Source organism: Sceloporus undulatus, chromosome 1 (assembly GCF_019175285.1).
Source record: "Sceloporus undulatus isolate JIND9_A2432 ecotype Alabama chromosome 1, SceUnd_v1.1, whole genome shotgun sequence".
Classification (NCBI taxonomy): Eukaryota; Metazoa; Chordata; class Lepidosauria; order Squamata; family Phrynosomatidae; genus Sceloporus; species Sceloporus undulatus.
The window spans coordinates 264,114,631-264,136,770 of record NC_056522.1 but is presented as its reverse complement, the minus strand read 5'-3'; the positions used below and the strand labels follow the sequence as shown (position 1 = coordinate 264,136,770).

At 40.4% G+C, this 22,140-nt stretch overlaps 2 protein-coding genes across 2 annotated transcripts in view; both read left to right on the top strand.

Annotated features, from left to right (window-relative positions):
• SLC25A22 (solute carrier family 25 member 22) overlaps window positions 1–22,140 on the top strand; it is a 723,963-nt gene that overhangs the window by 575,886 nt on the left and 125,937 nt on the right. The window lies entirely within an intron of this gene.
• Window positions 1–22,140, top strand: part of PIDD1 (p53-induced death domain protein 1) — a 30,914-nt gene that overhangs the window by 506 nt on the left and 8,268 nt on the right. Inside the window, exons 2-14 of the mRNA XM_042459262.1 lie at window positions 4,182–4,555; window positions 5,446–5,859; window positions 10,021–10,224; window positions 11,779–11,833; window positions 13,069–13,270; window positions 14,174–14,296; window positions 14,933–15,112; window positions 16,666–16,813; window positions 17,226–17,361; window positions 19,015–19,165; window positions 19,686–19,809; window positions 20,725–20,843; window positions 21,173–21,205. Coding sequence (XP_042315196.1) covers window positions 4,291–4,555; window positions 5,446–5,859; window positions 10,021–10,224; window positions 11,779–11,833; window positions 13,069–13,270; window positions 14,174–14,296; window positions 14,933–15,112; window positions 16,666–16,813; window positions 17,226–17,361; window positions 19,015–19,165; window positions 19,686–19,809; window positions 20,725–20,843; window positions 21,173–21,205 — 2,154 coding nt within the window. The 5' untranslated portion in view covers window positions 4,182–4,290. The remainder of the gene's footprint in view (window positions 1–4,181; window positions 4,556–5,445; window positions 5,860–10,020; window positions 10,225–11,778; window positions 11,834–13,068; window positions 13,271–14,173; window positions 14,297–14,932; window positions 15,113–16,665; window positions 16,814–17,225; window positions 17,362–19,014; window positions 19,166–19,685; window positions 19,810–20,724; window positions 20,844–21,172; window positions 21,206–22,140) is intronic.

Sequence of the window (22,140 nt, the reverse complement as noted above, 5' to 3'; positions counted from 1 at the left end):
CAAAATGGCTTGGATCATAAGGTTGGAAGGCGTTAGGCTGACAAGATGTCTTCAGCCTCAAAGGAGGACAAGGCCCTGCAAAATGTAGGGCGTTTCAGAACAATGGAGGACATGCCCAAATAAAAACCAAAAGGACTCATGTAAATATTCAGTCATGCTTCCTGGTCATGCTCAAAAGTGGAGGAGGACATTTTGGGATTCCTCCTGGACAGGAGGTTGAAATGGAGGACATGTCCTGGAAAAAGGGGGAGTCTAGTCACCCTGCCCAAAGTGACTTTTTACCCCTGAGAGCTACTTTACATCCACATGCCAATATTATGTATGTTTAGTGTGTTTATTATTTTTCTCTACATGTTAATGTATATTTATATTTCAACATTTTATAAGGAAATAACAAAGGTACAAAACACACTGCAGAATTAATCCAGTTTGAGACCACTTTAACTGCCCTGGTTCAATGCTAGGGAATCCTGGGAATTCTAGTTTTGTGAGACATTTAGCTTTCTCTATCAGAGAGCTCTGGTGCCACAATAAACTACAATTCCCAGGATTCCCTACCACTGAGTCAGGGCACTTAAAGCCGTCGCAAACTGGATTATTTCTGCAGTGTGTTTTGGATTAAAGATCCAAATTTCAATGCCTAACTCAAGATGGAAATTTTACACACATTGTCTCTCACACAACGCACACTCACTTGCACCTGTGTTCACAGATATGTACACACTCAAGGTGACCAGATGTCCTAACCGCTACAAAAGAGGACAAGGCACCACAAAATGTAGGACGTTCAAGAAAAATGTCAAAATAAAAGCTATAAACATTCATATAAATGTAAATTCATGCTTCTTATTTGTGCTCAAAATGGAAGACATTTTCAAATTCCTCCTGGATGGATGGTTGAAATGGAGGACATGTCCTGGAAAAGCAGGATTTCTGGTCACCCTGTTCACACTCAGTGATTTCATTCTTTCTTTGTATTTCATTCATTCTTTTTTTCACTCACACACATACCCATTTTCTCTCTCTTTCTCTCTCTCTCTCTCTCTCTCGCTCTCTGAGTCACACATAAACATTCATTCTCTCCTCTTGTGCATATGCCAGTATGTAAAAGAGAGAGACAGTGTGGCATAGCGGTTTGAGTGTTGGACTATGACTCCGGAGGCCAGGGTTCAAATCCTGGCTCAGCCATGTAAACCCCACTGGGTGACCTTGTCCAAGTCACATGCTCTCAGCCTCAGGGGAAGGCAGTGGCAAACCTCTGAACAAATCCTGTCAAGAAAACCCTAATCTTAGGGTCACCATAAGTCTGAAATCACTTGAAGGCACACACCACGAAAAAAGTGATGGAGAATGTGACAGAGGCGGAGGAGGAGAGATCAGCGCCTCCAAGTCTTCCTCTTCTATATAACAGCCCTTCAGATACTTAAGGGAGGCCCTCTCTCAATCTATGGCCTGTTACAGACTGCCAAAATAAAGCTGCTTTGGATCTCTTTGGAGGTATGCTATTTAAATGATGCATGGGTCCTAAGAGTCTGGAGGTTGCGCCAAAGCCACACTCCAGTCCTAAGCACCAGAGTGCAGCTTTGGTGCAGCTTCCAGATTCTTAGGATGCATGCATAATTTAAATAGCATACCTCCAAAGAGACCCGAAGCAGCTTTATTTTGGCAGTCTGTAACAGGCCTATGTGACAGTTTGAGGACTGGGGCTTGTTGTGGATGAATTCTCCTCCGCATCCCACAAGTGATGGTGTGGGAGAGGGCCTTCTCAGCTGTGGCACCCCAGTTGTGGAACAGCCTCCCCTTAGCTGCCCAATTGGTGCCAAATCTGGCTTCATTTAAGCACCAGCTAAGAACATGGCTGTTCATTAAAGCTTTTGGGGCCAAGTGATCCACTCTGAAATGGTTATGCACACAGTTTCAAACTCTTTAACCGTTTTCCCCTATCTTAATTTGATAATTTGTTCAATATGTTGTAGTCTATTTAAATTACTTTTATTGTTAAAAACTAATTTAATTCATAAAGATTTTATTTGTGTGCCACCCTGTTGAGAAAATGGGAGATGTATTCCGGTGTTCTTGTGGGATGTATGTTAAGCTGTACTGTTGTAAAAATAGGCTTTTTTATTTGTTCAACTGATATATTTCAGGTAAAATTCTTCTTCACGAGCTGTAAAATTAAAGGTTTATACATTTATTAACAAGTGTTATACATAATTATTTTAAAAATAAATATATGTTATTTTTATAAATTACATTAAAATGCTTAACAAAGCATCAATATATACTTTCTACTTATTTTTGTACTCATTTACCCTTTAGAATATTTTGTCACATAAAACTGGATGTGTTACACTAGAAAAAATGTCTAGTGTAATATTCTAAAATAGTCTAAAGGATAAATGACTACAAAAATAAGTCAGAAACACACACAACAACAACAAGCCACCCTGGGGTCTAATTATAGAGGTGTGGATATTAACATTTTAATATATAAATATTTGAATACTGTATGGCTATTCCTACACCTTTCCCTCTTCACATTAAACATAACCAGGTTCCTCAGCTTTTTTGCTTTTTTAAAAAAACGGCTTGGTTTCCAGATTCCTCAGTATCCTGCTCACCTTTGTTGTTAGGCCAGTTTAGTTTAATCTTTTATTAGCTGCAAAAATTGACAAGTGTGATCCCTGTGTTTGGCTACTGCCCTGTATCCTCTTAAAAACCATTCTTGGGTATGTACCACCAATTAATATTTGGCAGGTCCTTGAGTGTGGTCATGGTTAGTGCCCAGATGGGAAACAGTTAGGAACCATGTGTTCATCTTCTTAAATTCCACAATGAAAGAACTGGTAGATATAAATCAAATAAATAAAAATAATTCTCTGGCTGAAGAACTAAATGGTTTTTGATAAAGATGTAACAGAGATATTCCTTATTGTGGCCAAATCCATCATCTCTTGGGACAAGAACAATTGGTGTGCCAGCCTTAACAGTACAAATGTAGTTCTAGCTTCTGCCAAAATCGAGGCATCTAGATTCTGGCCTAACCCAGAGCTCTCGAACAGAAAAGGCTAAATGGGTCATAAAACTACAAATCCCAGAATTCCATAGCACTGAGCCATGGGTACACAGTGAATGTGAGTCTTCAAAGGAAATGTGACCTCATCCAGCAAGGGTGAATTCCTATTTCTTGACAATTAGGTTGTATCTGCAGAAATAAACCAGTTTGACACCGATTTAACTTCTGTGGCTCAGTGCTATGCAATCCTGGAAATTGCAGTTAAAGTGATATTGAACTGGATTATTTCTGCATCCAGCCCTGGTTCCTCCATGTTTTCTGAATGATGATTCATTTTGTTAAACTTAACAGCATAACCACACCTCTACCAGTCCCTATGTGTACAAAATAGCTTGTATGAGAAGATGAAGCCCTAAGAGATACCATATGTCAGTGGCCCCAACAATGAGCAAGAGTCCGCTAGCATTACCTTCTGAACTCACCCCTTCAGGAAGAACCAGGGACACCATAAAACAGTGCCTTGAAGTCTCATCCCAAACAGATGGCCAAGGAGGATAGCATGGTCAGTAGTGCTGAAATCGTATCAGATACATGCTCATCTGTAAAAGAGAGCTACATTAATGGAAGGCCTGGTGTTACTCGGTAAGAATGGGGATCTGGCATTTGAAGTAGTAGACGCAGAACCTCAAAATATAATTGGTTCAGCCAGAATTAATTTCACATTTTATTTTTTCATTCATAGTTCAACCCTCTGCCATATTGTGCTGTCTAAGTACTCCCAATTGAGCCAGCATGGTGTAGTGGCTTGAGCACTGGACTGCAACTCTGGAGACCAGGTTCAGTTCCCAGCTCAGCCACGTAACCCACTGGGTAACCTTGCACAAGTCACAGTCTCTCAGCCTCAGGGGAAGGCCTCCTCTGAACAAATCTGCCAGGAAAATCCCATAATAAGTTTGCCTTAGGGTCACCAAAAGTCAGAAATGATTTGAAGGCACACAACACAGACACACACAACTGAGGATGTGTAACTGTATTCTGACAATATTTATATATGATACCTTAACTGCTTTACATAAAACCTCTGTTCCTTTGTTTCGTCTAGATAATTTCTTCAGGTCAATGTATGCTTAATGTGGTTTCTCTTTTTTCCTTGCTCTCTTTCCAGAGACTGCCTTTCTCCTTCACCTCTCCTTATAATTGTTTGTGGTGCCATCAGTTCTTGTTTGGCTGGCAAGCTAGAACATGAACAGCCAAGGGCAATGTAACACCAGAAGATGGCAAGCCTGCAGGAGCTTGGGGACCCTCAGAGGGAGGGCACTTTGGAGGCTGAGGCACTTGCTAGCTCTTGCTTGGCTGGCAACAGGCTCAACTTGGACGTCTACACAGAGGGCTGCCTTCTGTTCCTCAGGCTGTTTGAGACACGAAGGGAAGAAGTGGAGCAGGTGGAATTCCTGAGACTGAGCTGCAATGAGCAGCTCATTGCTTCCACTCTCAGCATCATTCCTGCCCTGAAGGGCCTGAAATCTCTTGTACTCAAAGGTAACTGCATGGCTGTCATTTGTGGTCCATATATTTGTTCTCCTGGGTCTAAATACCATAGCAGTGTTGGAGGGATATTTTTGTCTTGATTTTTATTCTCAGAGTGTTGGAAAGGGGGAACACATCTCCACTTACATTTCACTCTTTGTCTCATCTCTTAGGGGCTACTTTGTCCCTCTGTTCAGAGTAAAGTGGAGATGGTGATGTGATACTATTTTTAAGAATGGATATTTTAGAAACCTATGCCTGATGTTTTTGTAAAATGTATAATTATTTATATACAGCCAACCATATACATTATTACAGAGTTTTAATGCATGTGCTGATTAACCTGTTCACAATGAATGTGATTTTTTAAAATTAGCTGTTTTGTGCAACTTTGGCTTCTTAGTTAACATCTGGTGGCTCTGTGGCTATGTTCTGCCTTATTTGGCTTTCATATAGGTCAGGCATAGGGAAAGTGTATATCTCCAGATGTTGTTGGACTGAAGTTCCCATCATCTCTCATCATGGGCTATACTGGTCAGGACACATGGGAGGTTTCAAGTCTAATAAACTCAAGCTCACCACGCTTGGATGTAGGAGATTAACTACTGCTTTAATTCTGAAATAAGACTGAGCCAGAAAGCAAAAAGTGGTCTTGGACATCTACTAATCATAGTGGTGTCAGATTCTTTTAAGCTTGAAAAACTTACTGAGGGATTTGGAGAGTTGTAGTCCAAAAAAGTAACTTTTCTGAGCTCTGCAATATCCTTTAGCTCTCTATGCTATATGCTGGTTAGTCTTCCATTTTGTTTTATAGGAAATACATTTCAATCCAATTACATTTGGGAGCATCCTTGTAGTGAAAATTCCCCTCCCTTCTTAACTGCATTTGCCCTCTTTGACAGGTGGACACACCAGGGATGAAACTGGAGCTTGCCAGAGAGGACTGCTGTCCTCCTTGCCGCAAGAGCTTGGAGAGTTAACCCAACTTGCCCACCTTGATCTCAGCTTCAACAGCTTTACTGCAATGCCCTCCTCTGTCACCAAGCTGGTCAGCCTCAGGGGTCTCTTGATCTGTCACAACAGCTTGCAGGAGCTACCGGAAAGCTTTGGCCAACTTACTGAGCTGATTTTCTTCTCAGCCATGAAGAACCAGCTCAGAGGTCTGCCACAAAGTATTGGGGAGCTGGCAGCTCTGCAAACCCTAGACCTTTCAACAAACATGCTGGAATCACTTCCAGAAGAGATTGGGAATCTTCAGAATTGTACAGAGCTGGATCTCTCAGGGAATCTGTTAACTGAAATCCCCAACTCTCTTGGTAAGATATTCATTAGTAACAGAAGTGGAGTAAATGCCTCCCTTGTTCTTGAGCTGCAGCTGATGTGGATAAATTATAAAACTGAAACTGCAATTCTAGATAAAGTGTGGTGATCAACATACGTCTCTGCAATGAATCAAGGGGAGAAGGATGATCAGGAGGTATCCTTATTCATAATATTAAATAATGTAAAGCAGGGGTAGGCAACCTGCGGCCCGCGGGCCGGATGCGGCCCGGCAAGGCCTTGGGACCGGCCCCCGGCCCGGTCCTGCCACCGATTGCCGCCGGGGCCTTTGGGGGCAATTGTCTATAGAAGCCTCAGAAACATGCATTTATATTTACATTTTAAAAAAAAAATCAACAATTTTTTTCGCGTGTCCTCCATTTTTTAAAAAAAAGTGTCTTCCATTTGAAAATTTTGTCCTACATTTGTCCTGGTTTATTTATATATTTAAATTTTTTTAAAAAAAATTAATTATTTATTTTTTGGCTTCGGCCCCCCAGTTGTCTGAGGGACAGCAACCCGGCCCCCGGCTCAAAAAGGTTGCCTACCCCTGATGTAAAGTATTACAGCACAATTGATCAAATCTCATTCAGTGTTTATATTTTAAAAGCTAGAGATTTCTCAATAATTAGAATTCGCAAGATACTTTCTGACTTGATCCCCTTAGATTTTTTGAGTATGCATTGATTATGGCTGGAGACTTAGGCCCGTTACATACGGGCTGAAAGTACACGCTCTGCGCGTACTAGGGTTAGAAAGGGGTGTCCCTTCCGGGCGCCCCTTTCTAACCCTAGTACGCACAGAGCGCATACAAAATGGCAGCGCCCATTCTACACGGGTGCTGCCATCTTGACGTAGCGGACGCATAGCGTCCGCATGTCACACGGCAGAAGTGACGCCGCAAGTGCACAACTAGCGACTCACGGCGCCACTTCTGGGGCACAAAAAGAAGCGCCATTTTCAGGCTTCTTTTTGCTGCATCCAGGAACCATGCGGTTTGACCACTGCGGTTCCTGGACGCAGCAACCGGCGGTGCTGGCAGACCGCCGATTTCAGGCGGTCTGTAACGCGCCTTAGTTAGATTATGGAAGTGCTTATACTGCATTATTGTATATTTTCCTTTTTGTTTGTCTCTTGCTGTAACTTTCAATTTAAAACAAAGCTGCCGTCTTGAATACATGCTTAAGATTGTTCTATACAGCTGCAATTCTTTGTGCTCTCTCTAGGAAGTAAGTCTTGCTGAATTAAGATAGGATTACTTACATAATATGATGTTTGTTTATTCATTTGAACTTAATAACAGATGTTTTCAACATGTTTTAAAATACCAATTTTAAAATTCGACTCTTGCATTACAAACATTTTAAGACTCACAATGTCTACATCACATCAGTGCTTCTTAAATTTGGTGTGGGGACTGGTAGTTCATTTCCACAATGTGCCAGAGACCAGCACAGTATTTGTGCCTATTGGCTACAACCGTTTCTTGCTTTCCTGGAAACTTGTTGCAGACCAGTAGTCAATGACTCATGGACTGGCAGTGGTCCAAGGACCAACACATTTTAGTAGATTTGTTCTAGTATTTAAAAATTAGGTTCCATTCTGTCTGTAATCCACAGCCCTACTTAAAAAGAATGGTTTGCATGGCGCTCGTTGAAAAGCCAATGGTGCAGTTCTGGTGAACCTCAAACAGGAATGAGTTCTACTTTTGAGTGGTCACCACAAAAAATTGTGCATGCTACTAGAGTAGCATGCACAAACAGGCCTCAGGTGGTCAGCACACTGTGTGTAACCAACATCTTAAAATGCCTGTGAGTGAATGTGGGTACAAGACAAACCTGTGGGTGCTTCTGACCAGCATTCTCCACCAGATGTTCCTCACTTTATCTTGGCCCAAGAGCTGGGAGTTCTTCCCACAGCATGTCAAATGGAGAGATGGACAGTGTTGCCCCATTTCTCAAGTACTTTAAAATAATGAGCTGAGCTTGGAAACATTACTTCTTTGGACCAAAGTTCTTAGAGCCACCTAGACAAAATGGCTAGTGGCCTTCCTGACAAGGGAATTTGGGGTGTTGTGGTCCAAAAAAGTAATGTTTCCAAGCTCTGAAAGTGACAGCATGCAAAATACAGTGGGTTTTTTTTCCTACTGGTACATTTCAGGGTGGGATCAATGGAAGGGTGAAAGTTGTATGTCTCTACCTGTATAAATAAAGACTGAGGAGGGATTGTATTATAAGGAATAGAGAACACGATAGGAAGGATGCCAGCATCCAGCTGCCTGTATCTATCTTGACTAAAGTATGGGTAGGTCATCTATCTACTAAATTGTATTAACTTAGTTTCATTCTCAGTTTCATTACACTTCTCTCTGTTATTCCCCTTCCAAATTTACTGAGGTAGAAAACAACCAGTGTTCAAAGAGGGATACTGAACCAAGGCTTCCCTTTCTTTTCTTTTTTTATTCTTTATTTATTATAAAACACAATCATTACATACATAACACAATTAAAACAATACAAAACATATAATCTAACAAGACATACTCCTTACATTTAAAACTCTACCTCTAACAGTAAAAACTACATGTTTAAAACAAATCTTCCTTACTTTTCAAGTTATACTGATATATTATAATATAAATTATTAGATTATCAAAATGAAAAACAGTTTTCTACATAATTTTAAACAAACCAAAAATATTACCATATTTGTAATTTGGTGTTTTCCATTCCTGTACATCTATACATTTTGTAACTTTTTACCAGTCTAGACCAATTTTCCACTTTTGACAAGGTTTCCCTTTCTTAAAGCTTAACAGTGACAACTTAGTGAGCTACCAGTGGAATAGCAAGAATATTTTCCTGCAGGGTTCTTGGACCACAAATTTCTCTAGTGTTTCCTCTTTCCTCTAGGACCTTTTAAATGGTCAAGTAAACTAACCACACCCATGATATGTTCACCATGCTTTATGGCTGGTGTGCTACTACCACCAACTGATTTCTGTACAATCTATACAATCATGTTGCATTTTCATTGTAAAGACAATAAACAGCGATACTGCTTATATGTACTGGACCTCTTTTGATCTGTTAGTGAACTTATGCCTGCAAAACATGCCCACAGAACAGAGTCTGTTTGTGCATAGTTCTTTAGAGTTTCTGTATAATGCCCATCTACAGTACCTGTAAATAAGCCTAAATAAGCGAAAATACACTCTACAGTCACTGGATCTTAATAATGCAGCCAAAATTAAGCTTTTTTGTCTGTGGAATATAAAGTTCCAAAGGCTAAAGGAAAATACCCCACTTTTTTTTTTTTGGAAGAGGATGGTGGTATCAATTATGATCCTAAATACAAAGGAAGAGTAAGCCTGATTTCCTCCTTGGTTAATAAATTGCTATGTCCCTCATATGCACTCCTTTTGGATAGTATAACCATTTCTCTATAGTAAGTGCAGTATATGTGATTTATTGTTATTGTTGTCTTCGAGTCAATCTTGATCCATGGCAACCCTGTGGATGAAACATTTCCAGGACACCCTGTCCTCCACTACTCTTAGTTCCTGTACATTCATACCTGTGACCTCCTTAATAGAGTCCACCCATTTAGCATGTGAGCTTCATCCCTTTCTACTTTCCTTCACCTTATTTAGCATTATTGTTTTTTTCCAGTGAGTCATGCCTTCTCATGATATCTCAGAACTACAATAGCCTAAGTTTTGTCATCTTGGCTTCCAGGGATGTTTCTGGTTTGATCTGCTCTAGGACCCATTTGTTTGTCTTTTTGGCTGTTCATGGAATCCTCAACACTCTTCTCCAGCAACACATCTCAGTGTGTGTGTGTGTGTGTGTGTGTGTGTGTGTGTATGATACACATTTATTATTATCACACGTTTCTGTAAAAAAATGGTATTCATGGTGGTTAACTGTAGAAGTCAAATAAAGAAAATACAGTATGATTGTAATGTATAAAAGATCAAGTATTGCTTTTGCGTGTGATTGATGGCCACAGACCATCAAAGCACTATTCTTTTTTAAAAAGGGATTTGGTACTTGTGAATAGATATGAGATAAATTTATGCATTTGTATGTTACACACACTCTTCCCAAGAAAAAGTTGATCTCTCTCTTTTTTAAAAATCCTGTTCTGACTTGCAGCCAATTTGCAATCTCTGCGGCAGCTGCATCTTCACAGCAATCTCTTGGTGACAGTTCCTGCATCCCTTGCCCACCTTCCCAACTTGTCCAGGCTTGATCTGCAAAATAATAGGCTGCGTACCATCCCTCAAGAGATCCAGAGCTTGCCCTATGTGCATCTCCGTGGTAACCCATTAGGGGAACCCGAGGTGCCTCCGCAACCAGGTAATTGCTTTTATTCTGCTTGTTCTGTCTGTTGAACAGCTGTTTTTCACCTATAATGAGAGTCAGAAGTTGCTGAGTGATCTAATGTTTGGCTTGCAGGGGATGAGGTTCTGTTTTGTCCAGACTTTTTCATAGCTTAGAAGAATTATCATTTTGGACTGCATCTCCAGAATTCCCAAGTCAGCATGGCCAGTAGCCATTTCTGGGGAGAAATGTAGTCCAAAAAGTAACTTTTTCAAACTCTCTTCTTTCTAAAGAGTTTACAGTATAAAGGAGTGAATGGAAAAATCACTGATGGATGTTTTTTTAAAAAAAAATCCCTTTACAGGTCACTGTTATATTTCTCTGAGGATTATACAAGATAAAATGAATTTAAAAAATCACTGCTCCAGTAAAATAGGAAATCAATAAAGCAGATAAATTAAAATATCTAAACAAACAATAATTTCAAAGACATCTCTAGGCATTAAAAATATTGTAGCAATAATCACAGTTAAATATAGAAAGCCAAACAAATAATTTAGCTATGCTAAAAATACAGCATAAGGCAGAGATTACACTTTTTTAAAAAATTGGACTAAACTATTATAAAAGACCTAGGAAAATGAGAATGTGTTTTCCCTGTGTTGATTAAAAAGTAAGTGCTGAGCAGGAGTTTCTGGGGATGGTGCTCCACAGTGAGGAGGCCACTAGTGAAAAGTCCCTGTGTGAAATCTGTATCTTAGAAGGCTCTCTTCCACAGCCTTCAGATTCACCTTAAAGTACTCGGCACTGCTGAAAGCAAAGCATTGTAGGTAAGGATAAGAGAAGGATGCTGAGATAGACATGCTTTAAATCCAAAACACATAGTTGTAGGAATGCAGCCTGTTTGAAGACTTACTGCATGTTTCTCCCTTAATCGAAAACATTGGGTTTTGAACTATAATTTCCAGGGTCACAAAGTCAGCAAGGACACTGGCCATGGTGAGTCTGCGCTTTTTAGTTCAACCAATTTAATTTCTTAAGATCTTGTTGTTTTGGGTGTCTTTGAAGGAAGTGGACCCATTTGCTTTATGTATTCACTATCATTATTATAAACTAAAAATCACTGATAGCTAAGTGTGGTGGTGCTGGTGCTATTATTATTATTATTATTATTATTAAAAATTCTCATATAGTCATTACAAAACTTTGATGGATATTGTAGGAGATTTGGTTGATCATTCCTCCATAGATGAAATACTACCTTGGGATCAGCCTGCGCTGCAAAACTAAGGCTGCATCCAAGCTGCAGAAATAATCCAATTCGACACCATTTTAACTGCTATGGCTCAATGCTATGGAATTCTGGGAATTGTAGTTTATCAGACATGTAGCCTTCTCTATCAGAGAGCTCTGGTGCCATAACAAATTACAATCCCAGAATTCCATAGCATTGACCCATGACAGTTAAAGCAGTGTCAAACTGGATTATTTCTGCTGTGCAGATGTAGCCTAAGGCATATAAAGAAGCAGGAATGACTTTTTAGGTACATATATTGATGTGATCTAATAGGCTTTTTTTCTTCATTATAGAGAACTCGACCTCGGAAGAACTGCGAAGACTGTTTCTTGAAGATGATGAGGATAGGTATTTCATATAGTTCTTTCAGCCAATATCTTCATCTGTTTTACTGATCATGCCAACATGTCCTACTGAATTGCCTTTCGTATAAAAGCGACATTGCATCTGGATTTCTTCTTTAAGCAAGCAATAATCAGGAGGTGGCATCCTCAGTTGATATACTGAAATAATTACTACCATGATATTGCAAACAAGTCAAGCCTCATTTCAAAAGAGAAAAAGTGCTGCGGTTTCAAGGGCAAAGCTCATGCAAGAGAGTTAGTCTGGCACCACCAGATGTCATCCTCAGGAGGTGTCCCAGCTGCAGGGCTGGGCCCAACATGGACCCTTACAGTTTGGCTGTCCTATTGAATATTTCTGGGCTTTGGAGCACAGGGACAGCCACCCAAACTGTTGAGAGTATTGATGTTCTGGCTTGTCAACTGGCTTTTGTAGTGGTTCAGAAGCCACCATGATAGCAATCTTGGCTTCACTTGGAGCATCATCATTGCTGCTGTAGGCCTTGGAACACTAGCGCCAGCATCTCACCATGTTACCTTTTCAAATTACATACAGTAATTTGGTGTCTGGAGGCTTCCAAGGCAGTAGGACAGTGAATCCAGCAGGTCTGAGTCTGAAATTTAAAGGACCTATCTAAAGCACTGAACATATTTTGAGCATAGAATTCAACACCCTGAAAAGCTCCTTTAAACTTCAGACTAGAACCCAGAACAAAGTCACAATGGCACTGACATGAAGGCCATCAGCTGCTATTGACAGAAACCTCAGCCAGCATGGCCACAGGAATCTGAGAGCTGTAGCAAAAAAGTAACATTTACACACTGACCAGTGCTACTACCTATTCACAGTCTACTAGGTAAAGTGGAGAAAGGCAGCAGATGGCATTGTGCTGAGGGAAGCTTTCAGACTTGAAGCCTACAAGAGAAGAATAGGGAGGTGTAAATGGCAAGGATGAACCTAGTTTTAATTAGTTTCCCCAGTGTGTATTATCTGTTCCTGTGTTGAGAATCCATATAGGAGAGTTACCAAAGCTAGGATTACTTGAGAAGCGGGGCTGGGGATCTGTGGAAGCTAGAATCTGTTCAACTTTTGAGTCAGTACCTTTGGAGAAAACTGAATTACTTAATGTAGAATTCTGACTCTTTTTTATTTTTCAAGTCTTCCAACTCAAGTAAAAACTTTGGAAAAAATAGAGTTGTGGTGTTACAAAAGCATTGCTGCTTCTTTTTGTGTCGTCTAAGCTTTACAGTGACTCCTGATGGCTGCAGAGTTTCCCTGGTTTGCGGCATCCAACTTTCATTTCCCCAAGGTGCCACCACTACTTTGGTAACTATCCATTTCCAAAAATGCTTTCCTGATCCTCAATGGGTGAAGCTAAAGCACCATGATATCCTGCTGAGCAAAATCCTGGAACTGCAGCCTCATGGGATTCACTTTCAGAAGGTAGGAGCTCATGAAATCGGAAAGGGGTTCAAACTAGAACAGCCCCAAAAGTCTTGCAACTTGAATGCAAGTATGGAAAGAAAATTAGACTGGCCAACTAAAGTTGGTAGTGGTGCAAGTTTCACAGCTTGCCTTTTGTGGGAGACATGAGACTGGCTGGGTTCCTCTGACAATAACCATTTGCTCTGTCACAACTGAGGTTTGATGTAAATTTCATCAGAACTCAAAGCTCCAGGCCTATTTATAATGCTGGGGTTGAGAAGCAGAGCAGTGTTCATGAGCATGTGCAAAATGCTTAGAGTCAGGGGAGAGGGTTCATAAGCATGTGCAGAATATGTATCCTTTTTTCACACACATACAGTCTGGTTGTGAAAAAAAAGGAAGTGGATTCCCATTTGCAAGTATAATCAATAAGAATATTAGACAATAATAAGTAGTTCCAAAAATTACACTTGGCCATTATGTGTTATTCATTTATTTAAATGTATGCCCCCTCCTTTAGGTGAGGTGAGTAACAAAATAGATTATGAAATGAGCAAAATAAAATGTCATCATGTTTAAAAGCACACACACGCACACATACCATTCATCCCTTGATCTTATGAAAACCAACTATGGTATTTCTGTGACACTCCTTAGCTCTTTTACTCTACTTGCTCTTGATGGTGTAAGCTGCCGTGTAATTGTCCTTCCTTTTTCATCATGGCTTTTCTGGTGCCTCTTAGAAGGTACAGTGGAAAATGCAGTAAGCACAGTTAACAATGTTAGCTTACTCCCCAAGACTTCTATGACAGCAGTGTGGCTTTGAAGTCTTTCTCTTCCTCCATATACCATGGAATACTGGTAGGGGTTTCTTCTCGCTGGTTAATTTGTGAAAACCATCTGTTCTGTTTCATGTTCTAGGAGGTGCAGGTCTGGATACCCTATGCTTCCCCTCAGAGCCTGAATGACCGTGAGATCATAATTCGAACCTTTAGTGGAGAAAAGTGGAGTGAACTAAGAACTAGAGTGAAACACAAAGGGAAAGTAAGCCTAGAAGCATTGTATCAGTTATGTTTGGTTGCTGTAGAAAAAAGAAAATTCCATGTTAGCAATTATTAGGAAAATAACTAAAAATCTCTGCCAGTCTGGGTAGTCTGGTTACACTTGGAATATTATGTATATTTCTTAATAGAGTATGGAAAGGGTTGTGTGTGTGTGTGTGTGTGTGTGTGTGTGTGATTGTGACGATGCTGACTGGTAGGTTCTTGGAGTCCCAAAAAGTCATTCTTGTTTTTGATCACTATGCTTCAGAAATGATGTTGTAGAATTGGAAAAGGTGTATAAAAGGGCCACCAATATGATCAGAAGACTAGTGCAACCCCCCTCTAAGGAAAAGTTATGACGTGCGGGGGTTCAGCTTAGAGGAAAAGTGGGGAATAAAAAGAAACAGGACGGAGATGATTGTTGCCTGGGGATGCTGATGTTATGATCCATTCAACTGATCTGCAGGGCATGAGTTTGCTGGAGCCTATTCCTGTAACTCATTATTGGCATGCTGTCTTTGATAAGAGCACCTCTCACCGACAGTGCCAAAAAGTAAGCAAACTGGATTCCTTTGTATGCTTAAAGTGTTATCACAACTTAGAAAGGGTTTGTTCACTCTCCTACACCCTCTAACAGAAGCGTTTGGCCTGCTGCAGTGTTCCTCACTTCTCCTGGTTTGTGGTTGTCTCTCGCCTTGTGGAGAATGAATGCAGAGTTCCTCAGGAGGGGGCCCTGCTTTTCTCAACAGTGGATCCCAACATCAAAGTGACCTTTCCTCCTGGAGTGACTGAGGAGACTAGGACAGTGAAGCTCCAGGTATGAGAGCCATAGTGAAAAAGAAAATAGCATCCCAGAAACCCAATAGCCTGACAAAATAATTTTCTTAGGCTGGAAGGCTGGAGATACAGTTAAAGTCTGTTCAGGTCACAGTCATGTGTGCTTTAAAATTGTAAAGTCAAAAGACATGTCCTGAAAAAATGTCCTGACCTGCTCTTTGACCTGTAGAGTCATGAATCAAAGTCCTTGCCCTAGTGAGCCCACAGGACTGGCTTGTAAATCTTAATGCTGTTCCACGTCTTCCAGCACTTAACTCTGGTTTAAGAGTATGAGATAAAAAGTAATTGCTGGGCCTGATCCTCTTCAGAAGTTTTCCACATGTAGAATTTCACATCTGGCATTTCCATTTGGAACAGTATTTGGTTGCTGCTCCGGAATTATTCAACCATTAAGGAGATATGATATTATACTTAGATATGGTATTGTACAGAGTGCCAGGAATAGGTGGCCAGGAGCCGCCTGTCTTCGCTGCGTAGCCACGCTGCAGCAACCAAATAGCGCGGTGTGGCTATGCAAAAAAGGACTGCTAAAAAGTGGCTCCTTTTTGCATCGCTACTGCGCGGCTCCATCTGGAGGCTGCGCAGCAGTGACATCATCACTATGCACACTGTCTATTCGGCGCCGCGCAGTGAGGACACCCTTGTCACGTGTGAGGGGAGTGTGGACGGGGCGCCCCTCACACGTGACGAGGGCATCCTTTGGGGCCCATCTGTACAGGGCCTTAGTTAACAAAGACTGCATCCATACTTCAGAAATAATCCAACTTGACACCATTTTAACTGCCATGGCTCAGTACTATGGAATCCTGGGAACCATCGTTTTTTAGCCTTCTCTGTCAGAGAATTTTGGAACCACAACAAACTACAGTTCCCATAATTTCATAACATTGAGCCATGGCAGTTAAAGTGATGTTAAACTGGATTATTTCTGCAGTGCAGATGCAGCCTTAAGAGAATTAGTTTGCAAATAAGGACTGAAGAAGAACTGCAAAATGGTTGAATAACTTCAGATTGCCGTCTTAGCGTGTTTTCTAGGCTACATAGGATTCCTTCCACACAACTTTGTATGTGAAAGACTTTTTTGAAGACTCTTGAACAGCAATTTATTATGTTGTATTGCCATATGATACCAAGTTTGGGGATTTCTGTAATGTATATACAAACTTGTAATATAGTTTTAAAAGTATAAAATAAGTTCCATCAGAGTTGTTCCATTGTTATGTTATTTGGGATACTGTAATCGTGGTGGGTACTGATTTTTTTTTTTAATTAGGGAATTAAAAGAACAGCAACCTGGACTCTACTTCTGAATCAATAAGTGTCTCTTTTCGGGATCAAAATATTAAGAACATTGGCTGGAATCCAGAGACCTTTCCTCATTACCATTTTTTACCATATCACATTATGTCAGTTTCCGAGTCTAATGAGTCATTTGCCACTCAGGATCAGCTTTGCATGGGATAGATGGCTGCTGTGGGAAGGAGAGACACGAAAGGTCCATCCTTTCTCCCTCAACTTCTTCTTTATTTTCAGGTGTTGCCTGTCTCAGCAGAAGAGATCCAAGAGATCACAGAAGACTCTGAAACTGTTGCTAGCCCCCTGCTCTTCCTTTCCCAGAATTCCACAGTGGACTTCCTCCAGCCAGTTAAAATTCAGCTCCCACTGCCACCAGGGGTTACAGGTCAGTTTGTTTAGGGAGCTGAACAAACAAAATATGGTGTGATAGAATCATTTTGTGTGTTGTGGCATCTGAATTTTACAGAACAATTAACTGGACAACATATCAGTACAGTTAAATGCATGTTTGAGTCATAGAGTACAAATGCATGTTTGAGTAATCATGTGAATTTAGGAGGAGATTTGAGTTAAGTCCTTAAGGTTGAGCATTGTGCAAGTAGGTGCAGTACAGCTTTGACTTGCAGACTAATCATGGTGTTTACATTTGGTCAAACTACCCCTGTCTTTCCTAAATTTCACATATCCTATTAATAATATACTGGGACAAAAACATCACCCACCCTGATGCAATTATGAACTGGAAAGAGTTCATCCTCAAAGTTGGCAGATAACAGCATCGTCTCTTTTGCTCTCAGGTCTAACCCTGGATCGTTCCAGGGTCCATCTGTTGCACGGGGACTGGAATGTTCAGAACTGGGATGATATCACAGATCAAGTGGTACTGGAGTTCACCCATCTTTATGCTTTGTTTGAAGTCACACATTTCTCCTGGTGAGTTGATCCTTGAGAGCATGATCCATCTTCAGCAGTACTTACAGGATTGAGCTTCCTCTGATTCACACATCTACTGGGCATGTGATCTTGTTATGAAAGTTTCTAGCTCTAGCCTTGCCCCTTCAGCACACATATTTCATGGTGTAGCACAGATAACTGCATGAACCAATATCCAGTTCATCCTGTTGTTAACAACAAAAAAGGTTCCCTGATGGATCAAACTAAAGGTCTATTTAGTACAGTAGCCCGTTCACAAAATACCCAACCAGTTGGTTATGGGAAGTCCACTAGCAGGACAAGCAATAGTAACCTGGAGCTGATACAGTGGAAGTAATATCCATCCATCCTGATTAGTAGCCAATGATGGTCCCATCCTCCATGCATTTATACAGTGCTGGCAGCCATCACTGTATCTTGTGGCAGTGAACTGTGGGTGAGTTTAACAGTGGGCTCTGTGGAGAAATATTTCCTGTTAATCCTTGAGAATTCCCTATCATTCAGTGAGTGAGTGACCCTCTCCCCCTAATTCTATTCTTACAGTAAGGAAAGATATAATAGAGTTACCGGTATATAAATTTATGAATGGTGTGGAGAAAGCGGAAGGGGGATTTTCCTTCCATTCCCCATATACTTTCTCTACATGATCTATATATTTTATAACTCTATTATGTCTCTTCCTATGTACCTATTTTCAGGCTTAACACCTCAAAATATGGTAGCCTTTCTTCGCAGAGGAACTCTTCCAGATTCTTAATCATTTATTTGGCCAGTCTTCTTCTGCAGAGAAGTCAATACTTCCTCTCATAACAAGGGGCTGATGCCTGTTTGGTAGTCTTTTGTCTTAACTGGCCCTCCATTGCACAGTGAGGATCACCAGTTTGTGAGCTAGGCCTAAGACTACAATCTAATTCTGTTGTTACTAATTTCATTTCCATGCATATTGGGAGCATAAGATATATATATATATAGGCTACAATATTCAGTGAAGGATGTTAATCTCTTATTTCTCTTTCTTAAATATACCAGATTCCATTGTTACCTGCAAGTCTGATTCAGTCAGATTAGCACATGTAGAGTAAAGCGGGATCAACTGTGGGCTAGTTTATGTTTGTGGTAAAATAGCTCTGTGTGTGCTGCACCATTAGGCACTCCAATCCAGTTTACCCTGTTATTTGTGTCACAATAAAAATATGGATTGAGTTGCACCTGTTGTTCAGGGTGAAGCACACATTCATTTCATTGCGAGCCACCATAGATGTGCTCATTTCTCCACATCATATTAATTTTGAGACTTCAATTGTGGCTCTTAGTACTTGCATCTAAGTAGCAACAATCAGTGCTCTTTATTAGTTGCATCTTGTGCAAAGATCATAACTATTTGCATGTGTATTCAAGGATTAGATTTCTTATTGTTTATTTTCCTACATTATTAATACTTAATTTCTGCTGATTTTGGTAAACATGATTGCCTAGGTTGAGATGGGGAAGTCTTGTATTTTGCTCTTTTAGTATTTTTTTTCCCTTTTGGCATAAAGGACTGTTCATGCCCCCCTATACTTGACATTCAGGAACAGAGGTTATACACTTATAGCTGTGATGTTTTCAAAGAACCCTTACAATTACTTTGCAAAATGCTATTCTTTTTTCTAGGTACTGGTTATGGTGCACCACCAAATCCTATATCGGTGGCATTGCCAAAAAGGTCTACAAAAGGCTGCGCATGTACCAGGTGAACTTCATTGCTCTACAAAGGAAAAAGGATCCAGAACAAGTCTTACTGCAGTGTGTCCCAAAGCACAAGGTGAAATATTTGCTATCTTGATTGGGTGTGTGTGTGTGTTAGAGAGAGAGAGAGAGAGAGAGAGAGAGAGAGAGAGAGAGAGCACAGCTTGTGTACATTTTGTTCCTGGATGCCACTTGTAATCAGTTTTGGAAGTGATCAGGAATGTATCTATGAACCAATACTTCATTTTAGCATAATTGACAGCAGCAAGTATGGTAGAGGGGATGAAATATCAACTGATAAAGTTGACAAGTTGCTGTAAGTGTGTGCATATAAGAAAAAAAGAGAGAGAGTTGAATGGTGGTGATGAAGCTGAGATAGCTAGACCAGTTTAGGTGTTGGGTATGGCATTAGTTATCTGAAACCCCTACAGTTATAGCTACAGAAGGAGAACAGGTAGATTGCTTTCTTTGAATATTAGCAGGCCCTTTAGAATAATAATTCTCTCTCTTGGAAGCCTGGAGCCTCTTTCTGAAGGTGGGTAAGGAGTAACAAGATGAACTGGCATTGTGAGTAATCCTTTTGGAACTTCTCATAGGTTGATCCTGTTTTGAAAAAGCTGCAAGACAGATACCGGGGCCCTGAGCCATCTGATATAGTGGAGATGCTTGAAGGAGAGCAGTTCTTTGCAGCTTTTGAACGAGGCATCAGCATTGATGCAGGTAAAGTGCAATAGCGCTTGCTTGGTTATGCCACTGAAGTGGATGCAGATCTTGTGATCTCAAATCACCTGATGCAAGAGTGCTTGGGGAGGGAAAATCCTTTGGTCCTGCACAGGGAGCACTGTATCTGAAACAAAGAGTGCCTCAGTATGCTATAAAGGGACTGTAGCAGACTCAGCAAAAATTGCTTGTCTGCTCAGCTTGAGGTGTGAGATTTTTGTGCACTGAAGCATCAATTGTTTTTCAAGGAACTATTTCCTAAATTTCTGGTTTGATGGTAAGGGAAAAATTCTTGTTCAGCCATTTTATTTGTAATACTTGTATTGCTCATAACTGTTTTTTTAATTCAAGTGCCTTTAGGGAACAGTAAATAAGGTTGGGCAATGCAAAGGAGGCTCTCCCTGACCACAGTGTTGTTCCTGGTGAGACTGGAATTGGATGTCATATCTCTTCCAGGATCCAGCTAAAATATTGGGGGGGGGGGTGCTTTCTGGAGGAAGAGCAAAGGAACCTAAATCATCACACTTTTTTGCAGTTTGAGTGTTTGAATGTCTTAGCATGTTTTGGCTAAAAACTTGATTGATTTATGTAACTGGAGGGATGTGGGAGCTTTGCAGATAAGGGGCTTTGAGGGTCAAAAATTAGGGCCCCAGCAGCCACACTTTCCACACCCCTGTTATAGATGTTACTTGGATTGACGAGCTGCTGAGTTGACTGGCAAAATAGCTGCTACTTTCTAAACTTTCTGTAGCAAGTGTTACTTATGGTAATGTCGGGAAGAATTGTTTGGAGAGTTGATACCTATAAAAGAGGTTTCCTTCATACACCTATATGTGCACACCTTAATGCTATTTAGTCTTTACAGCCAATAGTTTAGTAGGATCTGATGCAACTGTTTTCTTAAACTTAACCCAGACCGTCCAGACTGCATTGATGGAAGGATTTCATTCAACTTTTTCTCACACCTGAAAAATCAAAAGGAAATTTATATCACCTCTGAGGTGGATAGGAAAAACACAGCTGTGAAAGGGCAGGTATACAATTTTATTCTTTTACCTTCAGAAAGTTTTCCATCAATATATTATCCCACAACATGTACCTTAATTAACTGATATATCCTTTACATTGTAGTGATAACAAAATTCAAACAATGAGTGATAACTTTATTGGTCGATGTATGATACCTTTATTGGCACAAAATACATTGTGCAACCTTTTGAAACTCCACTGGCTTCTTCATCAAGCTATAGATATTTAAAAATCATACAGGAAAAGAAAAACGATGATGGTAGAATCACATGCCTACATATTGTATTAGATGTTTTTTCTCTTATAATTGTTGTTCTGGGGGGGGGGGTCTCAGTGCAGGCAGAGGCCACTCTTCTTCTTGGCCATGTGGGGACCAGGGACAAAGGGCAATAAAAGACAGGTAATAAAATTTCAACTCCATTAGCAACAGAAAAGTAACTTCCCTTGAGATCCAGGTTGTCCCTTCCCTGTGCCAAGTTAACTGCTCTTTTCATAGGCAGAGACCACTGAAATTCTCAAGATGTCCCTGTACTGTTACAGCTGGGAAAACTGTGTCATACCTTTCCCTCTGTCATAAGCCCTTGGGCAAAGAAGAGAAGGCTGGCCAACAGGAGCTCCCTGCTTCTACCCATATGCCACTTTCTCTGCCTTTCCTAGAGGAAAGTTGATATGAGCAACCCAAAGTAAAACTACTTTTCCCTTCCCTTGCTCTGGATAAGAAAAGAACCTCTGTGTTTGCCATATAGCCAAAAGCAACCTGAGGCTTAACAGAGAGTTTAAGAAAGTTTTATTCTAAGTTAAAAAAAAAAAACTTAACCATCCATCTGCTGTGTGTTAAACGGTCGTTTTGAAAATTTCCTTTAACTGTTTCAAACTTGATTATAGGATTGTTTTTTACTGTTTTGGGGGTGGTTTAAAGAGTGTTAATATGTTGCTAGCATTGTATATTAATTAGTATTTTTCTTCATCCTGTGGGAATCTTTCTGGGCTGGGAGTCAATACAAGCAAACACTTTAAATAAATAAATATTTGCAGCAGAGTGCTGGGAATCCTAACATATGGGAAGGGAGATAGGGAGATAATGTAGTCCGAGCCTTCCTCAACAGTTCGCACACAAAACTACCAACTACTAGCATGCAGCTGACCATTATTACACAGCATTTAGAAGACAGAGTCCTAATTAAACATTTTTGCAAAACCTTTATTCAGACATACAAGCATGCTTTAACCCAGCATGAGTAAACACCACCTGTTACTATCATTATAACAGACTTCTAGAAGAATATCTTAATGATTCTCTTT